Below are 22,420 nucleotides of genomic sequence, written 5' to 3' on the forward strand. Positions count from 1 at the left end.
GTGTGTGTGTGTATATATATACATATATATATAGTAAAGAAATAGTAAAAGAGGAAGTAGAAGAAAGAACACAAGAGACAAGATAGGAATGAGGTAGAAAGAAGGTTTTTTTAGAAAGAAGGCAAGAAAGTGTATTTAATATACCTTTTAATCATTTCCTTATTCAAAGATCTTCAGTGGATCTTCAATACCTACAGGGTAAATTCCAGCATCCTAAGCTGATATTTAATGTGTTCCATGATCTATTTAGAGCTCACCTCCCCAACACATGCCCTCTTTATTTATGGATTTTTCCCAGAATATTCCTTTGGGTTTCTTATCTTCTTTTGTCTTTGTCCCTAAGGAAAATCCTATGTGTTCTTTAAGACACAGCCTTGAGGACTAAGAAGTTTTATACAAATAGCATTTATGAACCTTGGTCTTTACCATATTTACTTTAGACTTAGCATTTTCTAAAATGCCTCCCTCAGATAGTACTCCACATAACAGCAGTGGTGAATTAGGGGTGGCTTATTCTAGGAATTCTGACTCTAATGCCATCAAATATTTGTATCCTAGGAGTTCTGTACGTGGGGTTTTTTTTTTTTTTTTTACAGGTTATAGAATTTAGACAATTACAGAACTACTCTTCCCACTAATTTTCATTATGCTACCAACTTCTGCCAGTGGAAATGTGTCACACAGGTAGAACTGTGTCTTCACTTTACTAAACTCTTCAACTTTGGGAGATTTTTCTTACTCATTTTTTCCAAAGACTCTATTTTGCTAGAAATCGGCATCCAGCTTTTACTGAAAGCCTTTAGAGAATCTTCCCATGCCAAAGTTATTTGAAAAAGAGTTTCTATTTTTTCATCATGATAAGGAATGTTGAGTTTAAAAGATTTAATAAAAGCAGTAAGACTGGAGCATTTCTACCAGAATATATGAAAAATCAGATTTCCAAGAGCTGGGATAAAAAGACCACACTCCTTTTTTTTTTTTTAAGATTCTATTTATTTATTTGAGAGAGAGTCAGAGATAGCAAGAGAGAGCACAAGCTGGGAGGAGAGGGAGAAGCAGGCACCCCTCTGAGCAGGGAGCCCGACACGGGGCTTGATCCCAGGACACTGGGATCATGACCTGAGCCAAAGGTAGATGCTCAACTGACTGAGCCACACAGGCACCCCAAAAGACCACACTCTTATAGAGCAGTAAAAATTAAATTCCTGCAGATATCCAAATTTAAGTGCACATTTGTCTTTAGAACTCACCTGCATGTGTGAAGGGAGATGTATCTTACAACTCTGTGGGACTTTACATATAAACAGCTCCTAGGAGAGACAGTCACAAAGAGAAACCCAAGAAAACACTCAACACTTGGGTATTCAAGTGTATTCAAGTGTAACTCAATGCACACTTGGGTATTCCAAGACCAAAGTCAGTAAGTTGAATCTGTAACACCAGCTCAGTTCCCATAAGGAAAATTAACAAAAATTTCTGCAACATCATTGTACTCTAAGGAGCCAATCTTATCTTTAAAAAAAGTTATACTTTAATTAATCCCTAAGAACTAAAGGGACAGCTATAATTAATTTTCATTTAGTACAAAAACCTTACATTACAATATGCGGAAATGAAATTTAGCAAGATGGCCATCAAAATCATTATTTATGAAACTTTGCAGATTACAACACTTAGGCCTCATGTGGATCATTCACAAGTAGCCTGCAGTCCTCCGGGCCCTATATAATTCCTGCACTTGAATATTTTGTGAGCATAAGGTCTATAGTAGTCATATCAGACTTGGGTAATGCATGATCCAAAGTGCCTCCACCAGTGGAACCAAAGACATGTGCTAAGAGAATTGAAAGAGAAAGGGGCTTCTGGGCATGAAAACACAACTTACTCTGGTGTTAAATGAGGTCAAGGAGTAGTACATCAATGTACTGGGGTAGCTATTTCCAGATTTGTTGAACTCTAGGGATTGATTCCTTCTGATTCTGGCCACTCCAAGTACATGTCATTTCTAGTAGTTCCTTTATCATTGCAGTCAAAATATTCTGGCTGTATTGAAATAAACTTTGTTCACAGATTCTCCCTAGCCTCCTAGCACCATACCTTGGTTCATTTTGTTTCCTCTTCCTGGGAAGTCTCTTCCCTTCTGCCTGTCAGATATACTGCCCGTTTTTAAGGACTAGCTTAAAACCCAACCCCCTTCCTAAAGCCCTCCACAACTGCCAATCTCTGGTGATTCCTGCATCTTTTAAATTCCAACATCCTTTTCTTTTCTTCAGTATTTATTGTCTTGTTTATCTGTAATTTTTTTCTATGTAAATCTTTTTTATCCAGCTACATTATACTATTCTTAAACACAGAAATTATGTTTTGTAATGCTTTGTGTACCAAACATTGCCTAACATACTACCTATCCTGGTAGATATACATTAAATATCTGTTGACTAGTTGATATTATCTATTACTTTCATGCCAATTTACTTGTTATGCTGTTTCTCAAAGAAAAAAAAAAAAAACAAAAAAACATCTCATAGATCCAAATTTGGAAACCGCATTCTGAGCTACTTTACAAAGCTTTCATTTGTACAGTCACGACATCATGTGTCAATAAGTGCATGTTGGTACTGGAATTCATGGCAATCCTTAGTTATTAGGGAATATTCAAGATGGTCAAGATCTTAATTTTTAGAAACTGTTGGTAAGATTCTAAAAAAAAAAATATTAAAATCCTCATAAAACTCTCAGATCCTAGAGAATTCTACTGAAGTATTCCTCCCTGTGAGAAACACTATTTTAATAAACTCGACTACTCTGAACTGTGGAATTAAAAGAAAATCATTATGGTCATTATGACAAAATATATTCAAAGCCTTAAAAATATATGTATTTTTGATTGTTCAGTTTTACTTCTGGAAAACACATTCTAAATAAATAAAGATGTACACAAATAGCTACAAGGATATTTGTTATAGAACTAAAGTATAATATGTAAAAATATTTAAAAACCTAAATAACCAAAAATAGGTGATTGGCCAAATAAATTGTACAACATACAAGGGAGCCATTAAAACGTGTGCTATACAAGAATATTTAATGAAATGGAAAGATGATATCAACATATTGTTACATGAAAAAAGAAGTTTTAAATATAATTGTATATCAGAGCACCTGGGTGGCTCAGTCAGTTAAGTGTCTGCCTTTGGCCCAGGTCATGATCCCAGGGTCCTGGGTTCAAGCCCCATGTGAGACTCCCTGCTCAGCAGAGGGTCTGCTTCTCCCTCTCCCTCTGTCACTCCCCCTGCTTGTGCTCTCTTGCTCTCTCTGTGTCAAATAAATAAATAAAATATTTAAAAATATATATATATGTATGTATGTGTATAATTGTATTTTTAAAGTACTGGAAATATAAACTTCAAATGTTGATTACGATATGAAATAATCATATTTACAGATTTCCAAATTTTCTACAGTGAAAATATAGTATTAAGGTATTAAAAATTTAAGTAAATATCTAGCCAGTACCTCAGAATTACTCATTAGGGTCACATAACTGACAGCCAAGAAAAATATATTATGTAAACTTCTTTTTTTTTAAGTAGGCTCCATGCTGGGCGTGGAGCCCAACGCAGGGTTTGAACTCACAATCCTGAGATCAAGACCCAAGTTGAGGTTAAGAGTCAGACGCTTAACTGACTGAGCTATCCAGGTGCCCCTTTTATGTAAACCTCTGAATTAATCACAGGACAAACTAAATAAAGGATCTCACATCTTGATGATTTCTTTAGGAAAGTGAATGAATGTCATATGGCTACAGCCAACCAATGAGATAAGATTGTGGGAAGAATATTACTTCCCAGCATTGTTTGTGCCTCACAGCTCTTACTTATTTTTGTTTGTAGGTCCATGGAAAGTGTATGTGTAAGCACAACACAGCAGGTACCCACTGCCAACACTGTGCACCATTATACAACGACCGCCCCTGGGAGGCAGCTGATGGCAAAACAGGATCTCCTAAAGAGTGCAGAAGTGAGTACCAAGCCCACAAGACTAAAAGCCTTCTTTGTAAACTATCGGTGGACTCCGTAGTTGTCTCTAGAAACACAATATAAAGTGGTGGGTGACAGGCACTGTAACCTACACAAATAGCCCATATCACTGCTCACTATGACCTCAACCATTGGAAGCAGTCACTGCTTGCAAAGTTGCCAATATGACTATTTTGCCAACAATGTGTTGCCCATTTTCTTGGACACTTTGCAGGACCAGGATCTAAGCACTGTTCTTGAGAAGTTGACATAATAAAAACATGGCTAGACACAAGAGCAACTGAGGATTATGGCATACAATTACCCTCGAAGCTGAGATATCGAATTATAGCATGATTGATTGAATGAGAGAAATTCAGTTCTCAAAACAACCCTGAAAGCAAGCAGGTGGTGTTAATCCCACTTTAGAGATCAGGAAATTGAGGCTCAGTAAGATTAAGTAACTTGCCAAAGTTAGTAAATAATAGTCAGGACTTGATCCCAGCTCTTCAGTCTCCAAATTAAATGTTTTTTCCGTAATACCATAGTGCCCTTCTTTTCACTTACGGTACCTGAAATGACAAATTAGATTTGAAATTAAGCCAGTTAGTCAAGAATGAGACTGCATTACTAGGGCTAACTTCGGGTTTCAGGTTGGAGATTAGATAAGAGGGTAAAAAATACGGGAATACAGACCATTTTTTTCTTCACAATTCAAAATGTTCAGAGAAATACACATGTCCATAACAATGTTTATACTCACAAACTTCAGTTTTACAAGGATTTAAAGGCAAGTACTGTCAGTAACATTGTGGGAAGTCTCCTCCCATACATAATTTGGAATCCTAATTGATTTATTTTAGTTTCTAGGAAATGTAAAGGATTTCCTCTAAGCATAAATTTTAAATTGTTTTATATTATGCTTTTTAAAGATTATGAGTCTCGTCAAAATATCATAACATGTCAAGGAAACAATGAAAAAACAATAGCACAAACACAGTTGACCTCCAGGAAAAAGTCTGGATTCTTATTCTAAATCACTCATCAAGAGAATCTAAAGAATTTCTCCTAAATTCCTAGAGTGCCATTCTGCTCTTTCCACAGACACCAACTTGTGTATCTAAATACATATAGAACACGGGGACTTGTCACTTGGTGCTATTGATAATCTTATAAATGCCTTTGAGAAATTGTTACAAAAGAAACAATGCAAACCTCTTCTACAAAAAAACAAGAAACAAAAACACAAAAAACCTAGGCTTCTATAGGAGACTGTCTTGTACTCACCAGTACATCAATAGCTGAGGAATAGTGCTTCATGAAAGACAAATCAATCTACCTGCCAAGCTACTAACCCCTGTCCACTACAAGGTTCCTTCGAGGCTCATTAGAGAGCATGAATTCAGGCCTGTATCTGCAATATGAATTTTCATTTTCAAATAACGTCTGACAATGTAGAGTTTTCTAAGCACGGTCAGGGGACCCACAGTGATGACATACTGGTCCTTGGGACGCAGCAGGAATGGAAATGGTGAAGTATTACTGTCAAAAAGGGGAAAAAAATGGGTAGCCACTCAAATAGTCTTTCCAAAATAAGTGTCAACCCCAGTTGCTAAGGAAACAGTCATATCTCTGCCGAAGAAGACAGATCTACGCTTTGCTAACCTTCAGGCATATCTTAAAACTTAATTTTTTTAAATTTGAATTTTTTAAATTAAATAAAAGCCTCCGCCTTTTTATATGCTGTTTTGATTCTTGTACTGTGAAAATGTGCACTATTTAAAAGGCTAAAAATCAAATTAAAAACTAACACTGTATGTTAATTATACTTGAATAAAAAAAAATTAGCAATCAGCTTACCCTATTTTTAAGTGCCTGAATATTAGAGAACTTGTTGTTTTAAATGATTTGTTTTCCCTCCCATGCCTTTTTCCCCCTCAGCCTGCAAGTGCAATGGGCATGCGGATGCCTGTCACTTTGACATTAATGTGTGGGAGGCATCAGGTAATCGTAGTGGTGGCGTCTGCAATGACTGTCAGCACAACACAGAAGGTCAGCATTGCCAGCGATGTAAGCCAGGCTTCTACCGGGACCTCCGGAGACCCTTCTCTGCTCCAGATGCTTGCAAAAGTAAGTGAACTAGTGATTACTGGGAAAAAAAAAAAAAAAAAAAGCTTGACTTGTACAAAAGAGATGAATCTTGCCATCCTTCATACGCTCGTCCATGGGAGAGAGGTCATGAAATTCTCAGACAGTACACTCACACACACACTAGTTCATTTCTTCATTGATAAGAGGCATGAATTTTTAACTTGTTAGGTGAAAAGAGTACAATATTCATAAGAGTAATCTCTTTTATCACTCTGCACGAAGTAAAATTGTTTCCTGTAGCACCACATTTGGGAAAACAAGATGACAAATAAAAGAGAAGAAAACGATGATGGAGAGGGAGATATGTTTAAAATTATCTTAAGGGGCAGCTGGCTGCCGTGGTTCGTAGAGCATGTGACTCTTGATCTTGGGGTCATGAGTTCAAGACCCACGTTTGGTGTAGAGATTACTTTAAAAAAAAAGTATGTGAAATTATCTTAAGACTAAATATATGAGTAGGACGTAGGCAATAAGCAGACTCAAACCGATGAAATAAGGAGTGGTTATTTGTATTTGGGTGACTCCAGCTTTCATCTCTGCAGTGAATTTGAACACCTGCAAAACCACGGGTTTTGGTGTCATTATGAATACACTTCGGCTGACACTGCCCTTATGTACCCCTGTATCATAAACTAATTTAGAACATAACAATAATCTCCTACTCATCCCCCAAAATACTAAATTCTTATAGAATGGATTTTGCTTTTTTGTTAGTATAGTTCCAAGAGGTTTATATGAAAAAAGAGTAGAATTTTAACAGATCTGGTCAATTAATGAGACATTATCTAAAACGTGACCATGAAGGGTACAGTCAGAGCTTCAGTAGATGTCCAGTGTGGATGAATAGCTCATCTAACTACATGAGTAGTTATACATCTATCAACTCAGAAATTGTTAGATGACAAAAAGCACTCAAGATTGTTAATGGAGATTGATGAACATGCACTTCCTTTCCCCACCAAGGACTCCATGTTCTAGCTCAAAAACAGTGACAGGAAGGGAGCAATACAATGGGAAATAATCATTTAAAATCTTGTTTTTTTTTAATATAAAGGAAAAAATCCTGTTGTTCTTGAAAAATACATATTTTTAACATCAGACAGGTGATATCTACATGAAATTTGAGTGGGCTTGCTTGTTACAAGCTTTCTCTCAAATTGTAGAAGACAGAGGTGGCCCAGCTCACTTTCAACATTGAGCTCAAAATTTCTATCTACATCCTAATATTTCTCTGAGAATTCTGTTTTACTCTTGCTCCTTGTCTGTACTCAAACTTTCATTTTAATAGGTTTTGAAAAGATCTAGAATAGAAGCTCTCCCTGCTCCTTATGGCTGTGTGACCCTATGCCAGCTATTAAAGCTGTTTGGACTTTGATCAATTTTTTCTCCCCGTAGAGCTGTAATGAGAACTATATAAGATAAAGTATGTGAGGGGCACCTGGGTGGCTCAGTCAGTTAAGCATCTGCCTTCGGCTCAGATCATGATTCCAGGGTCCTGGGATAAAGCCCCCCTCCCCTGGAGTCATCAGGCTCCCTGCTCAGTGAGGAGTCTGCTTCTCCCTCTGCCTCTACCCCACCACCCCACCCCACCCCCGCCGTGCACTCTCTTGCTATCTCTTTCTCTCTCAAATAAATAAGTGAAATTTTTTTTTTAAAAAAAGATAAAGTATGTGAACTGTTTAGCACATTGCCTATTATAGTAAGCCCTCAAGAAATGAAAACTAGTATTAAAACAACTATTATTGTCGTATATGATAGAAGGTGGGAAATAATATTACAGAGTCTCTACTCTTTATTGATCAAAAATACCTATGTCAAAGGTAATTACTTCTTTAAAATCCACAGGACCTTAGGGAATAAACTAAAGACTTCTTAACCCCAAGGGCTGAATGAAGGGTCTGCTTATAAAATTGCTTAGATTCACAATATATTCACTCCTAATACCATTTTCTCCAGGATATATTTAAATAAATAGAGGGGTGTGTGGTTGTCCCAGTCAGTAAAACATATAACTCTTAATCTCAGGGTCGTGAGCTCAAGCCCCAAGTTGGCCATGGAACCTACTAAAATAATAATAATAAAAAAATAAAATAAGATTAAAAAAAAAAAGGGCACCTGGCTGGCTCAGTCGGTGGAGCATTCGACTCCTGATCTCGGGGTTGTGAGTTCAAGTCCCACGTTAGGTGTAGAGATTACTTAAAAATTAGATCTCAAAAAAAAAAAAAAAGATAGATAGATAGATAGATAGATAGATATGTGTATTGCATATCTTCAGACCACTAGTAGAAATGTCTAAAAACGAGAATGTACTAACTACCAAGCAGATAAAATAGGAAAGGAAGTTAATTTATCATTAAGTGACTTAGATACATAAGGTAACTATCTTGTAGGACAACAGGCAACGTTTTCCCAAAATACATTTTCAAAGATACAATTAAATAGCATTGACTTGAAACAGTATGTTGTACAATGTACCTAACTTACATATTTGTTCATTCAGTCATCCAATGGATATATATTGAGTGCCTGTTATGTGCCAAGTGTTTGGGATACATCAGGGAACAAAACAAAGTTCTCTAACCATTAAAAACAGAAATAGAAAAGGTTTATTGGCAGACTTGGAGCCAAGATAAATACCTTTTTAAATTTTTGTTTTGTTTTCTCTTTGTTACTGTGCTATGTTCAAGCTATGGCTCATATTCTTACAAAATATAAAAAGGTTGACAGCTCTAGCTGTTGATATCCTAGAGAGCTTACCACTTCAGAATTTTATAAAAAGAATATGAAAAGGAAGATTAGTTAAAAGGTGACTCCTTGTTAATGGTCACTACTTACATAACTATTCTAGAGACTTGTACAAAAAAAGAACTTACAAGTTCTGGTCCCCAAACTACTCTATAAAAACATAAGCAAAATGTGAGACTGTAGCTAAAACTAGCACATAAGAGAGACACAGTCTTTTCACAATGTTTAGGTATGTGTGGTGTAAATGTATATATGTATGTATACATATATTTATGTAGGCAAATAGTGTGTATATGTGTGTGCATGTATGTTAGATCACACAAGTATGATCAGTATTGTGTTAGAGTGTATGGAGGAGAGCTCATAAGAGGAGCAATTAACAAGAGTTGAGTGTTTTGAGTTTTGATGTAAGACCTGAGACCTGAAGTTTAATAGGAATCAACATAACATGGGTAAGGGTATTCCATCTGGAGAAAAAAAAAAAAACAGTGCCAAAAAGGAACAGAAGGAAGAAAGAACATGACATATTCTGAGAACTGAAAAAAATGCAGAATGACCATAGAAGCAAGAAAGAAGGGGGAAAGGCAAGAAAAGGTAAAGGAATGAGAGTAGTAGGAAAGATGGGTGGTTGGCTGGAGATGTCCTCATCTTGGACATCTCAGTCAGTGAGATGGAGCTGATTGAACTACCCACAAGTAGTTGATAATCAGCCAATAAATATCAGTTAGCATAATTTTCCTGGGCCCTGCCAAGTTGATATTTATAGGCATTATCTAAGTATTAGAAGACCAAAAGCACCAAAGCCATTTCAGTGAAAACTCCCATCAAGACCACATTAATATATTTTTTTTAAAAAAGAAACATTATAAGGTAATTATAACAAATTTTTCTGAATTAGTTCCTCAACACTTTAAGTTGTCATGAGATTCTGAAAGACTTGAAGATAGGAACTACTATTAATGAGTCAAACTGCTAATCACCCCTAAACAAATACCTTCGTGGTATTTAATGCACCAAGTAAGGAAGTTATGAAAATAACTGATACCAATTTAGTCCTTTTAGCATAATTTGTAGGAGGTAGATGGATTAGTGGGGAAGATCTGTGTTTCCTTCTTTCCTTCTCTGGACAGCACCCTGATCCACTGATTAGACCCCTGAGGAAGGCACATCTCCATTCATTCTATGACTATTCCAGCATATGTGTGGGACAAGTTGTCTGCATCAACTTCCCTAGCATGGATTTCTTTACTGGCACCTTCTTTCAGAATATTATTCTTTTTGTTCTTCTCTTCCCTTTTCTGAGCCAGGGGTAACTCCCAACATTTATTAGAACATCTAATCCTTTTCCCCCTATCTTCACACTCTCCGTAATATATTATTTGATTGACAAAATGTGTAGCAGAGTTTTTTCATTTTTATTTAGCAATATTTTCATATTATTGACCACCTCCTTAACGGATGTGTCTATGTGTCACCTTCAGAATTATTAATTCTGATAATAAAGTTTATGATAAATAAGTTAGTGTACCTAACATTTTATTTTTATAAAGATTTCTTTATTTATGAGAGAGAGAAAGAGAGAGAGATAGAACATGCACAAGTGGGGGAAGAGGCAGAGGGAGAAGGAGAGGATCTCAAGCAGACTCCCTGAGGATTGCAGAGCCCAATGTGCGGCTTGATCCCAGGACCCTGAGACCGTCAGTGATCTAAGCCAAAATCAAGAGTCAGATGCCTAACTGACTGAGCCACCCAGGGGCCCCTGTACATAACATTAATTTTACAGTGTACCAGATTTCATGCTAGATGCTGATAGAAATATTGCTGTAACTAGAACTTTTCTCCCCATTAGTTCCCACTTTTCTTTTCTGAAGAAGGTAGTATCAGGAAAACATGTCAATATTATGATATGATATTAAAAAATTTAAACTATCTCAGTGTGTGTTTATATCAACATGTACAATGTTATTCAAAATAACAATTTTATTATATTTATTCTACTGTGCTTACCAAGGCGGAAAAGTAACCTGCTACTCAGCGTGTGGTCCATAGACCAGCCCCATTGGCATCATCCAGTTGCTGATTAGAAAATGCAGAACTTCTTATCCCATCCCAGACTTACTGAATCAAATATGCACTTTAACAAAATTCCCAGGTGACTGTATCATACTAAAGTTTAAGATTGCTTCAGAATGCTTTTCTTTTTTTTTTTTTAAGATTTTATTTTTAAGTAATCTCTACACCCAACATGGGCTAAAACTCACAACCCCAAGAACAAGAGTCACATGCTCTACCAACTGAGCCAGCCAAGCATCCCCAGAATGCTTTTCAACAAAGGTTAAATGCATCTTAGCACTTACTCTACAGTTAAGTTGGCTAGAACATCTCACTATTCCCTGAGCATCCAAATTAACCAAGATTTGCATTTCTATTTGTGTGCATAGGGACTTAGAATTTATAAAAATGAATTACATAGAGATTTACTGAGAAAAAATGGATATCTGGATAAATATGTTTCCATAGTGTAACATTTTCCAAAGTTTGATTCATGGAACACTAACTTCATGAGATGTCAATAGGAATTAGATAAGGAAAATTTTTTTCTATGACCTTCAAATTTAAGAACTGGTGAATCAATCAAAGATTTCTTTCTTCAGGATTTCTCAGAGCATTTAATATGCTAATGTTCATTCTACACTTCCTATAAAGCTTTGAGGTATCTCTCAAATTTAACCAAAGAACACTTTTCTTACAGAGTATCATGTGGGACCTGTGTTCTACAGAACACACTGGAAAATACTGCTATTGTAGAGTGACAAATCTATATGATGACTTCACTTGGGAAGACATATCCTAGAAGATTCCTTCTGTATATTTGTTCCTCATTTCTAAGTGCTAGAGCCTACAATTGTATATCAAGGAAATAATAAACCTTACATTTCTATCAGTGGAATAATCACAAACATAATGGTAATTAAAGCTGGGCAGTCTAGTCTGTTGGATTGCCAGGGATGATTTATGAAACCATCTCTCCCTTACTTCCTACTCAATATCTTCTCAGGAGTTTGGAACCATTGAAAGCCTGAAGCAGCAGCCCAGACAAAATTTACTAGAAGTATAAATTATGCCCCAGTTTAGCTCAGGAAACACTAATTGAGTATCTCCTCTATGCCAGGCACTGTGGTAAAGCACTAGGTCTGTAAAGATGAACAGGTCTTCCCTAAAAGATCTTTAATTCTAAATGGGGAGAAATGTAAGTAACAGATTATTTCAATACACTGTGGTGATGATGATGATATAATAAATAATAGCTGACATTTGTTGAGTGCCTACTAGTCTCTGTTTACTCTTCAAAAGGCTGTATATGTATTAACTCATTTAATTTTCACAAAAGCTCTTTGATGTTGGTACTATTATCATTCCCACTGTATGAGCAAAATGCAATGAAAGAGGTAACAGCGAGTGTCTTAGAGAAAGTGTAGGGTAGGGTGAAAGCAATTAAGGGAAGACTTCCCTTGAAGAGATGCCTTTGATACTTCTTTGGGGGTTGTTTTTATTTTTTCCTCTAAAAGTACAAACACAGTGTCTGTCCTACTTCTTAATCAATGATTGCCTTTGTTGACTTTAATGAGTTGATCTAGAAAGTGAAATGAACTCATGTTATTCTTCCTCATAGAATACATTTAATAGAATACTTACCTGGACACATTATTCCATTCAAGTATCGGTGACATAAATCTTGGGACTGTGTTCACAGTTAGCTCTTTGCCAAATAAGCCAAGGATTTATTGGCACCATTGATGTTCCAGGCTATTTATTCCCTCCCACTCTCCTGACAAGCACTTTGCTAAATGCTATTGTCTTTATGTATACATTTTTAATTGATGGTCATAAATTCATCAAACCTGAATAAAAAGAGCTCTAAACCAAATCTACTGGCCAAAAGATTTATTCCTGTGAATAATTAAATCAACTCTATTCTCACTTCCTCTTTATTCCAGCCTTAAGCAGAACCAACTGTGGGACCCAAACAATCAACTACACATTTCCCTAGCCAAGAAAGCACTTCTGAGGATTCCAGAGATGTTTGTTTTTTTTTAAGGCTAGTAGAGATCATTGAAACTAAATTTATTTCTACAACTCAGAAAAAAAAAATGTAAAGGACAGTGCATTTAAGGTCTGTAAGCACAAGGGAAAATGTGAATCTTTCCAGCTGAATCCAGGGCTGAGAGCAGAATGGAGGCTCAACCCAGTTGGTTGCTAAGGTACAGAAGTAAAAGGGAAAATATAATTATCACTGTGTACTAAGATACTTTGAGGAATACTATCTTTCTGTTTTAGAAGAGCAGTCTCTTTTAGAGTAACTTACTTGAAATCTTGAATGTCACTTATGTACCAGTTGTATCCTATCACCTAAGTAGATTTTCCTTTGGCAGACATATTAAAAATGTGAGAATAACCCCACTGAACAGTAGCGTGCTAGCTTTCTAGGGAGGGGAAATGCCCTGATTTGTAGCATTGGCCAATTTCTATGGTTTAAGTATTACCCCCAATTTCAAGCTATCAGCTCATTTTTCAAATCATGAACTCAGATAGACTCAGACTCTACACCACAAGTGGAATGGTTTCTCTCCTTTGAATGAAGTCTTGCCTCTTTCTCTGATCTCAAGCACTGCTCCAATCTAGTCATTAGTTCCCAAACCCATCAATGGATCAGAATCACTTGGAGCACTTACTGAAAATATGAATTCTCAGAGTCCTTCCCTAGATCTTCTGAATCAGAATCTCCAACAGAAACCGAGGGCAGAAATCTGCATTTTTTTTCCTAAAAAACATCATTGGTGATTCTGATCCAGCCTTTTGGTCCCCTGGCCAGCATTTGAGAACCATTATATATACCATTGTTTCTAGTGTGAGCTCTACTCACTTCCATCCTTGGATGAAAGATTTTGAACTAATAATCATCTATAACTTAATCTACTCACTGACTTAGCCATATCTCTGACAGAAAATCCTAAAGGATTACTAAAACTCTGGCTAGACATTTTTCCTGACTCAATGATAGATATAAACGCTCATAAGCATTCACGTTACTTATCTTTTCCACTGAAGAATGTCTAACTTAGAACCTCTGCTTTTCTCAAAAAGAAAAAAATTTCTGGCAGAATTCTAAGATATCTGTTTTTCATGTAACAGTTTCAAAATAAATACCTAGCAATTCCATTCAGAGAATTCCCTCTTATTCGTAGTATATAAATTGATTTACCATAAATACCTCATATTTTAAAGTGCATTACTGTGTAATGAGACTGGAATTTATAATAAAATTAGCTTACCATTACACTGACAATTTATTTTTACTTCTGCATTCACATACTTCAGAACATAGCACTAAACTACTATAGGTATGTTATTGTGTTGGATTAAATTATCATTGACTGTAGTTCTTCATGAAGCTCCATTTTCCCCCCCAACCCCCTTTTGACACCAAAGAATATCTTAAATGTTAGATGCATGGGAAATTGGGTGTGGAATATTGACAGCTAGCTAGCTATTCCATGACACTTCTCTACAGAAAATTTCTTATGCTTTAATAGAACACATGGTTTGAAATGATGTTTGAAGAAACACTTTATAGAACAAAATTAGCTCTCTTTTTTAGGAAACAGCCAGTTAGTTCCTTTACAATAAGTTTATTGACTTTTATGTTGTGACATATTTTTAACTATTGCATAGTCTCTCTCCATATTTAAAGAAAAATCAGCAAATGGAAAAGAAAGCAGGATTTATTCCCTGTCAAAGTAAACAACTTCTTGAAAAACTGACATGCCCTTCCTTCCTCACTGGTGGGCCAAAATAAATGTAGTCAATTGCCTTTCAGCAGAGAGTGAATAAAAATAAACTTGGTCCTTTTGCCCCAAAACCTAAACCAAGTGTTTACCAAGATACTATTTTGTTACTTGGTTACCGTTACCCTGCCTAGCCAGCTATCTCTGTAAACAGTTCTATCATCCATCCAAATCTATCTCTTTTATTTTTTTCTTCTTGGTTTTTTTTCTTCTTCTTCTTTTCTTCTTTCTATCTTAGGTGAAAACTGCTCAACTGATGGAAACACAATGCCTAGAGTGGGTGACTATCTTGCTGCAGACTATTTTTCCATCCTTCACAGTCTATTCAAATATCACCTTCTTATCATGCTCCCAAGAAGAATCTCTGTGTTTCTCTGCTTGTTTGTACCTCTCTTTAATAATTATTTCATTCTACCTTTAGCATGGTTATTCTTTCCCTTCAAATTGTCCCAGAAGTAAAATTTTGAAATTAATTAAATCCAGAGTACCTTACCACAATGACACATTTAGGTAAAGCCACGACACTTTCCACTTTTCACTGATGTACCTATGCTCCAGTCCATATCAGGAAAGGATTGTTTCCCAAGGGTCATTAAAGTGTCTTCCTTATAGCAGGTTAGTGGGCTTTTCTTTCAAATTATAGTTTCAACAAAGCCACACGAATCCATTTTACATTGTATAAACAACATAGACATCCTCGTTTTATGCTGAAAGCAATGATTTCAGCATAGAATCGATATGAAGTAACTGTTTTTGAAAAGCAAACTTTAAATAGAACCAGTCACTTGGCAGTAATAGTTGAGAAACTTTAATCTCAGCTTTTAAAAAATCCAGGATGTAAAACCAGAGAGTTAAGAAGTGAAAGGGATAGAAAAAAATCATATATCATAATGTAGTAATCATACTAGGACTAGCCTTTAAAAAAGTCACATGACATAAATTAAAATCACCTCCCCAAAAAGGAGAAATTTTATGAACTGATGAATAATAAAGTCAGTCACATTTGGGAAGAGAAGTGGGAGAGGTCACGAAGTTCTCTAACATGTCTCCAAAACAGAAAGTGTAATTCACTGAATAAATAAATAATATGCCATTCTGCATTTGATGAGAACAAGCAATAAATAATCAAACAAATAATTATGATATGTCAAAACTCTCAGAAAGCCTGGAAAATTTAGATGGGCTATAAAGAAGAGAAGTAGTATTCATTAAATGGCTACTATGGGCCATACACTGTGCTAAGCAATTTATATAAGCTCTCTCATTTACCAATCTTTAGGAGTTAGGTGGTGTTTTTGATTCTACACTGTGTCCTGGTTGATGAAAACAAAATGAGTTTTAAAATGCAGAAATAATTGGACATATGTATTAGAACCAAAAATAATTTTTAAAGGAACTTAGACGGGGCGCCTGGGTGGCTCAGTCGTTAAGCGTCTGCCTTCGGCTCAGGTCATGATCCCAGGGTCCTGGGATCGAGCCCCGCATCGGGCTCCCTGTTTGGTGGGAAGCCTGCTTCTCCTTCTCCCTCTCCCACTCCCCCTGCTTGTGTTCCCTCTCTCGCTGTGTCTCTCTCTGTCAAATAAATCAATAAAATCTTTAAAAAAAAAAAAAAAGGAACTTAGACTTTTGAAGAAATTTATGGTATTGGATTTTGAATAAGACCCTGCTTACCGATAAATAGCCATGTAAAGTTTGAACCTAAAGAGCTACATTTATCTTAAGGAATCTTAGTATAAGAAATATGGAGACAACTGAGGAGTGTTCCATGTAGACCTACAAAACAATCAAGAAAAGAGAGATACTAATGAATACATATGAAAGAGGTTGAATATTCTCAACTAGGAAACTGCTCAGGAAGAACACAACTTTCTTCACACACTCAAAAGGTGTAAGGGGAATAGGGAGTGGCAAAACATAATTTACTTCCCTAGAACAAAGAGTCGTAATTAGATGTAATTGGATGAAAGTGAGGAAAAAAGATTGATTAATGTGAAAAAAAAACTGCGCTGCCGGTGAAAGGCAGAGTTAGAATAAAGAACTTTTATCACAAATAATAAATAATAAAACTCGACTGAGTGAAGCATTAAATGTAGGGAACAGTCTTGCACTGGGAAGACTCAGGATAATCTGTTCTGTTTAACCATTTCAATTTTCTGTTGTTTCTATGCTTTTTTCTTTTGTGTGTGCTTTTTGTTTGCTCTGTTTCTAGTGTCTTGGGATTGCAATGCTGTGGTGCTAAAATACTAAAAACCTATAAAAGAAATAATATGAGCCTTTCAGGAGGTTCATCAACATATTTCATGGTTGTCACTCATTCAAAGGAACATTCATTCAACAAAGATTGAGTGAGTCCCTAAAATGGGTCAGCATGGGTCCTAGGTTTTGGGGATACAGAGATGAAAGATGTGGTTTCTACCTTCTAGGCCTTCACAGTGTACTATAGAGACAGCAGGGAGGTGAAAAATCATAAAGAGATTACACTGGAGGCCAGAAGAACATCAATCATTAAGAAATATATATTAAGTGACTATAATTCAAACATTTTTTAAAACTCAACACAGATTTACTCAGTGCTTACTTTGTGGCAGGCCTATCCTAGTCACTGTATATACAACAAAACAGAGTCCCTAGTGCCATGGAAACAGAGTATAAATAAATTTATTCACGTAAATATGTAATTAAAACCTGCAGGGGCACCTGGCTCAGTCAGTGGAGCATGTGACTCTTGATCTCGGGATTGTGAGTTTGAGCCCCACATTGGGTGTAGAGATTACTTGAAAATAAAATCTTTAAAAACAAAACAAAACTGCAATACGTTATGAAAAAAAGGGTACCATGATAGATTATAGCAGGGATGAACCACATCAATTCAAAGGAGAAGGTAGATGGGGTCAATCCTTATCCAAAGGAAAAAGGAGTTAGGGATGACCCAGTTTCCTGACTAGGCGCCTGGTTAGATGGTGCCTTGCGTGGATTGGGAATACAGGAGGCTTTCTTCAACAAAAAGATAATGGTGTTTGATATAACCAAATTCCTCAGAGCGAAATACAGTGTCTAAAATTACACTTAAAAGTTTTCCTGTAGTGGAATTTGTCTGTACACTCAATAGTACAGACAAATTCTTCTTCAGTTTTAACTGAAGTAGCAACCCAGGAATATAAAATTGGCCATTTGGCTGTCTAAGATCTTTTAGATATACCCAGGAATAAGTAGTAACTGGCTCAGTTACAACGAGTAAACAGGAAAGGAAAGATACAGAAATCAAATTGAGGGTCTGAGCAGTGAGTGGTCACATAGTAAAGCATTAAAAATAAAGGGTATGACTTTTGTATTTATTTGCATTACTCTTAAAGTTTATAGGAAACATACTTAAATACCTTACATTTATTTTTTAAAGCATTTAGTAGGGGCACAAATGACTAGATTTATGCATATGTGGATCTCCTTCCGTGTGGGATATACAGTAACTCAGGAGACACTGCACTTCAGTAAGTGAAAAGCAAGTCTTAATTTAGATTATTTTCTTATTAGATTTATTCTTGCATAATTTTATTTGAAATTAACATTCATCTTGAATATTGTGGCACTAGCTACCTTTGAATGTATACATTCAATATACAATGTATATTATATTTAAAGGATGAATAAAAAAATGTTCCCTAGGAGAGTAAAGGGGTAAACCATATTACCTTTGCCAATTGCCTTTGTTTACAAATTTTTCTTTATTTTTCCATAGTTGTTCACGCACTAGCAAAAATAACTGATAGTAGAAGGAAAGGAGAAAACAGTACCAAAAAGGGTAGAAGACTTAATTTTATCTAACATTTAACTTTGCGCTTGATACAGTAGTAACAGATCATACTGTCTCTTTTCTGTTTAGAGCTGCATCTCAGTCATTGCCCTTAACTCCAATTCTAAGAACCTCAGGGGGCAGCTCTTGAAATGGCTTTGATATTTATAATTCCCCATCAGAAATTATGTAGGGCCTTGGCCTTTTCAGAGTAAGACAGTGTTGGGAGGCTGGGAGGCTCTGCTGAGGGAGTGGCCACTGGGCAGCCGTGAAAGCCCTTGACAAGCTGCTTCTTTCCCAGCTGAGGGCCTTGAACTTTGAGTTCTGTTTTTAGAAAAGCTAAATCAGGAGCAAATACTTTCAGGGTGTTTTGCTCCCAGTGTCGCTTTTGCTAACAGAATAGCAAAAGCTACAGCCATCAGGTAATACTAAGGAGTCCCAGTGATTTTTAAAAGGGGTAAGATGCTGAACTCAACTGGTTGTTTCAACAGTAAGCTTGGCATCACGGATCACTCTGAATGAAAGGTGTGCAAACGACTCCTAGAGTTCGGGTGAAGGTAGGAATAAGGAGAAAAGGGAACAATGGTTTCCTTTGACTCCACCACCAAAAGCTTTAGCAACCCCATCAGAATAAAGGAAGCCATAACTCTCCCATTATGTCCCTGGCCATTTTGTATTCCTGTTTACATATTTATTATGTTCACGTAGGTTGACAGCTGTGACTCTTGTCCTAGACTACATGGTGGGATATCTCCCTATAAACAAGAGGATCATAGATCATACCCTACTTTTTTTCAGTATACTCTCATCCACAAAAGGAGAGTTAGAGCAGATGGGATTTATTTGATCCAAAGAAAAGAACATGTAGTAGGAGAGTAACCTAATTCTGTATGACAAAGTAGTACAAGAAAGCTGTTTGCCACCAAATTCCTCCGAGGGGCAAAGTGAATAATTTCAGCCTATTTTGGAAACCAAATTGTTAAGATTGTTAAAAAAAAAAAACCACTCATATCTGCAATAAGGCAGTTATTGCTCTTTTCTCTGTGTTCCCATGCACCCTGGGTACCTCTGATACAACATTTACTGTCTGTAATTATGTATTTGCATATCTCTCTTGATTCACTGAAGAGTTAGTTATGACTGTATTCCTCTATATCTTCAGCCTCTGGTTCATGTTAACACTGAAGTTCAAAAACTCTTTGGTGAAGGTGTAGATGAATGAATGAATGAATGGTGGACTTCTAAAAACTAGTATGTTGGGGTGTCAGCCTGGCTCAGTTGGTAGAGTATGCAACTCTTGATCTCAGGGTCATGAGTTCGAGCCCCCATGTTGGGCATCGACATTACTTAATAAAAAAAAGTGTTTTAATATGGTTGGCCAGATAATAATAACAGTTACTCTCTGAGCATTTGATGCTACTAATTCCTGATATATTGCTTAACTATAATACAGTATCTTAATCAGGCCTCACACAGGTACCCTGTGGAATAGGTATTATTACTCTTACTCTATAAATAAGAAAATTGAAATGAGGAAGTTAATTTCACAAACTCTTATAAAGACTAAGCCTCAGGGCGCCTGGGTGGCTCAGTTGGTTAAGCGACTGCCTTCGGCTCAGGTCATGATCCTGGAGTCCCGGGATCGAGTCCCACATCGGGCTCCCTGCTCAGCAGGGGGTCTGCTTCTCCCTCTGCCCTCTTCCCTCTTGTGCTCTCTGTCTCTCATTCTCTCTCTCAAATAAATAAATAAAATCTTTAAAAAAAAAAAAAGACTAAGCCTCATAACCAGAATTTGAACTCATCTAGTCTTTTAAGTTGGTGCCCTTATGAATTCTCTTATATTGCCTTTGTTTTATTTTCTGTCTTCCTAAAAGATCTTACAGGCAATTTCCAAACAAGCTGTATTGTGATTGAAACAATTATTAATTTCAGAGCCATGTAGATAAACAAGGTTATTTAAAAATGTGTTCAACCATTGTTTGACGAACAGTATGTTTCCTGGTAGAAGATACTCCAGAACAGCCCCATGTCTTAACTCTTTTCTGTAAATGCTCATAGAGGGACAGTGTTTCACACAATAGATGTATTGCTGCAAACATGTATCTGTAAATAAAATTTGAGTCATATTTAGCAATATATATTCATTATTTGAAGGGAACCTGTTGAGAAATCTTTTGCAAAAGTACCCATTTCCTTTCTTCAATCTCACCTGTTTTGAATATTTTGTATTATTATTTCAGGATTACTTAGAACACATCAGTACAGAATGTACTATTTAAAATTTGTCATTTGCATTATTAAAGAAATCTTGTGACAATATTTAGGAATTCAAAGTGATATTTTCAATAATTTTATTCTGTCAGTTTGGCTGAGAGAGCAGCAATGGGCAAATGGTTTAGGGGAGAGGCTTGGGAGGGGTGATAAGTATTCCAATTATGAATCATGTAATACCTAGACAGGCCATATAGCTTTTAAATATATCTAGCTGCCACTCAAAGCACCATTTTGGCTTTTAAAGACAACTCACCAGAGCTTTACCAAAAATTATAATGAAAAAAATAATTAAGTTCAGAATGATAGTATATGATAATAGTTCAATCTTTACTATAATCTGCCAACAAAAAGACAAAGCTTATGTCAAGGATTTATGTCATGCTAACCGGGTTGCCACTTATGCAACTTTGGCCTTCATCATAATGAATATGTAAAAAGCTAAGTGCTTGGGTTGCACTTTAGAACCAATAATCAGTAAGAAATATATGTTGGAGAATCACAACCTGAACCAGAGTCTAGGCAGACTTTTTTTTTTTTCCCCAAGTAAGAAGAAAATATATTTGCATTGTGGAAGAAAATAAGAAATGTAGATTATGTGTGTCAAATATTGACTGTTCCACAAACTTTAGGAGCAAGGTATGGAAGCAAGCCTTGGTGTGCCGTTTGAAAAGTATGTCATGAAAAGTGTTAATGCTGTCTGCCTGGAGCTAGTTCTGCATAGTTTCCAGATGGTATTTTTATCTTGTAATTATGTAAAAAGTCACGTTGACAGAAATCCAGTAGCACATGTGATGGAATCACATTCTTCTCTGGCCATTCCTGAAATGTGTGTAGGTTTTAAAGTATATGGTAGTACAAAGAGGTCAAATCCTAGAAAGGCTTGAATTTTCTATTAGAGTAAAAGATAATGGTGGCAATAGGAAAGCACATATTACAATAGATGGAAGTCCAAGACATCTTTCTTCTGGCTCCCCTATCTGCTGTCAAGAACCAACTTGGAACTGAATATTGCAGTAACTATTGGTTTAGTCATCTCAAAACAATGAAATGTTTATATTTGGATTATGTGTTTTCATTTAATGTCTTCACATAGCACTTTGATACATGTTGATACATTTTGTGTTACATATTATATAACTGCAAATTATTTCCTAGTTAATTAATTAAAAACAAATAACAAATCAACAATGCCTTGCTAACTTAGGAGAAATATTAGTCATTCACTTTCATAAGCTAGAAATGTGAAAATCTTCCTCAATTTCTGTTTGTCTCTCAACAGTGCCTTCTTCCTCCTCATTCCTATCATTTCAGTCTTTCCTCCTGCTCTGGCATCTACTCTCTTAGTCCAGTTCCTTGTTCTCACTCATTTCTTTCATTTCCCTGCTATCAGTCTCTCCCTACGCTAGTCTGTTTCACGCAATGCTACCAAAGTATCTTTAAAATTAAATTATAACCAGGTCATAATTCTGCTTTTTCCAAGTGTTACTTCCTATGGCTCTTTATACCCACAAGATAAAATTCAACTTCTTGGGTTCAGCCCTTCTACAGTCTGGCCAACCCTAACTCTATGGCTTTTTTCTTTTGCCTCATCAACT

General features: G+C 36.2%; 1 protein-coding gene across 3 annotated transcripts in view; it reads left to right on the forward strand.

Annotated features, from left to right (window-relative positions):
* NTN4 (netrin 4) overlaps positions 1 to 22,420 on the forward strand; it is a 115,832-nt gene that overhangs the window by 70,075 nt on the left and 23,337 nt on the right. For all 3 annotated transcript variants that reach the window (XM_021687534.1, XM_021687535.1, XM_021687533.2), the window contains 2 exons: positions 3,894 to 4,020; positions 5,961 to 6,149. In XM_021687534.1, coding sequence (XP_021543209.1) covers positions 3,894 to 4,020; positions 5,961 to 6,149 — 316 coding nt within the window. The remainder of the gene's footprint in view (positions 1 to 3,893; positions 4,021 to 5,960; positions 6,150 to 22,420) is intronic.

The sequence above is a fragment of the Neomonachus schauinslandi genome, chromosome 5 (genome assembly GCF_002201575.2).
Source record: "Neomonachus schauinslandi chromosome 5, ASM220157v2, whole genome shotgun sequence".
NCBI classification, from domain to species: Eukaryota; Metazoa; Chordata; class Mammalia; order Carnivora; family Phocidae; genus Neomonachus; species Neomonachus schauinslandi.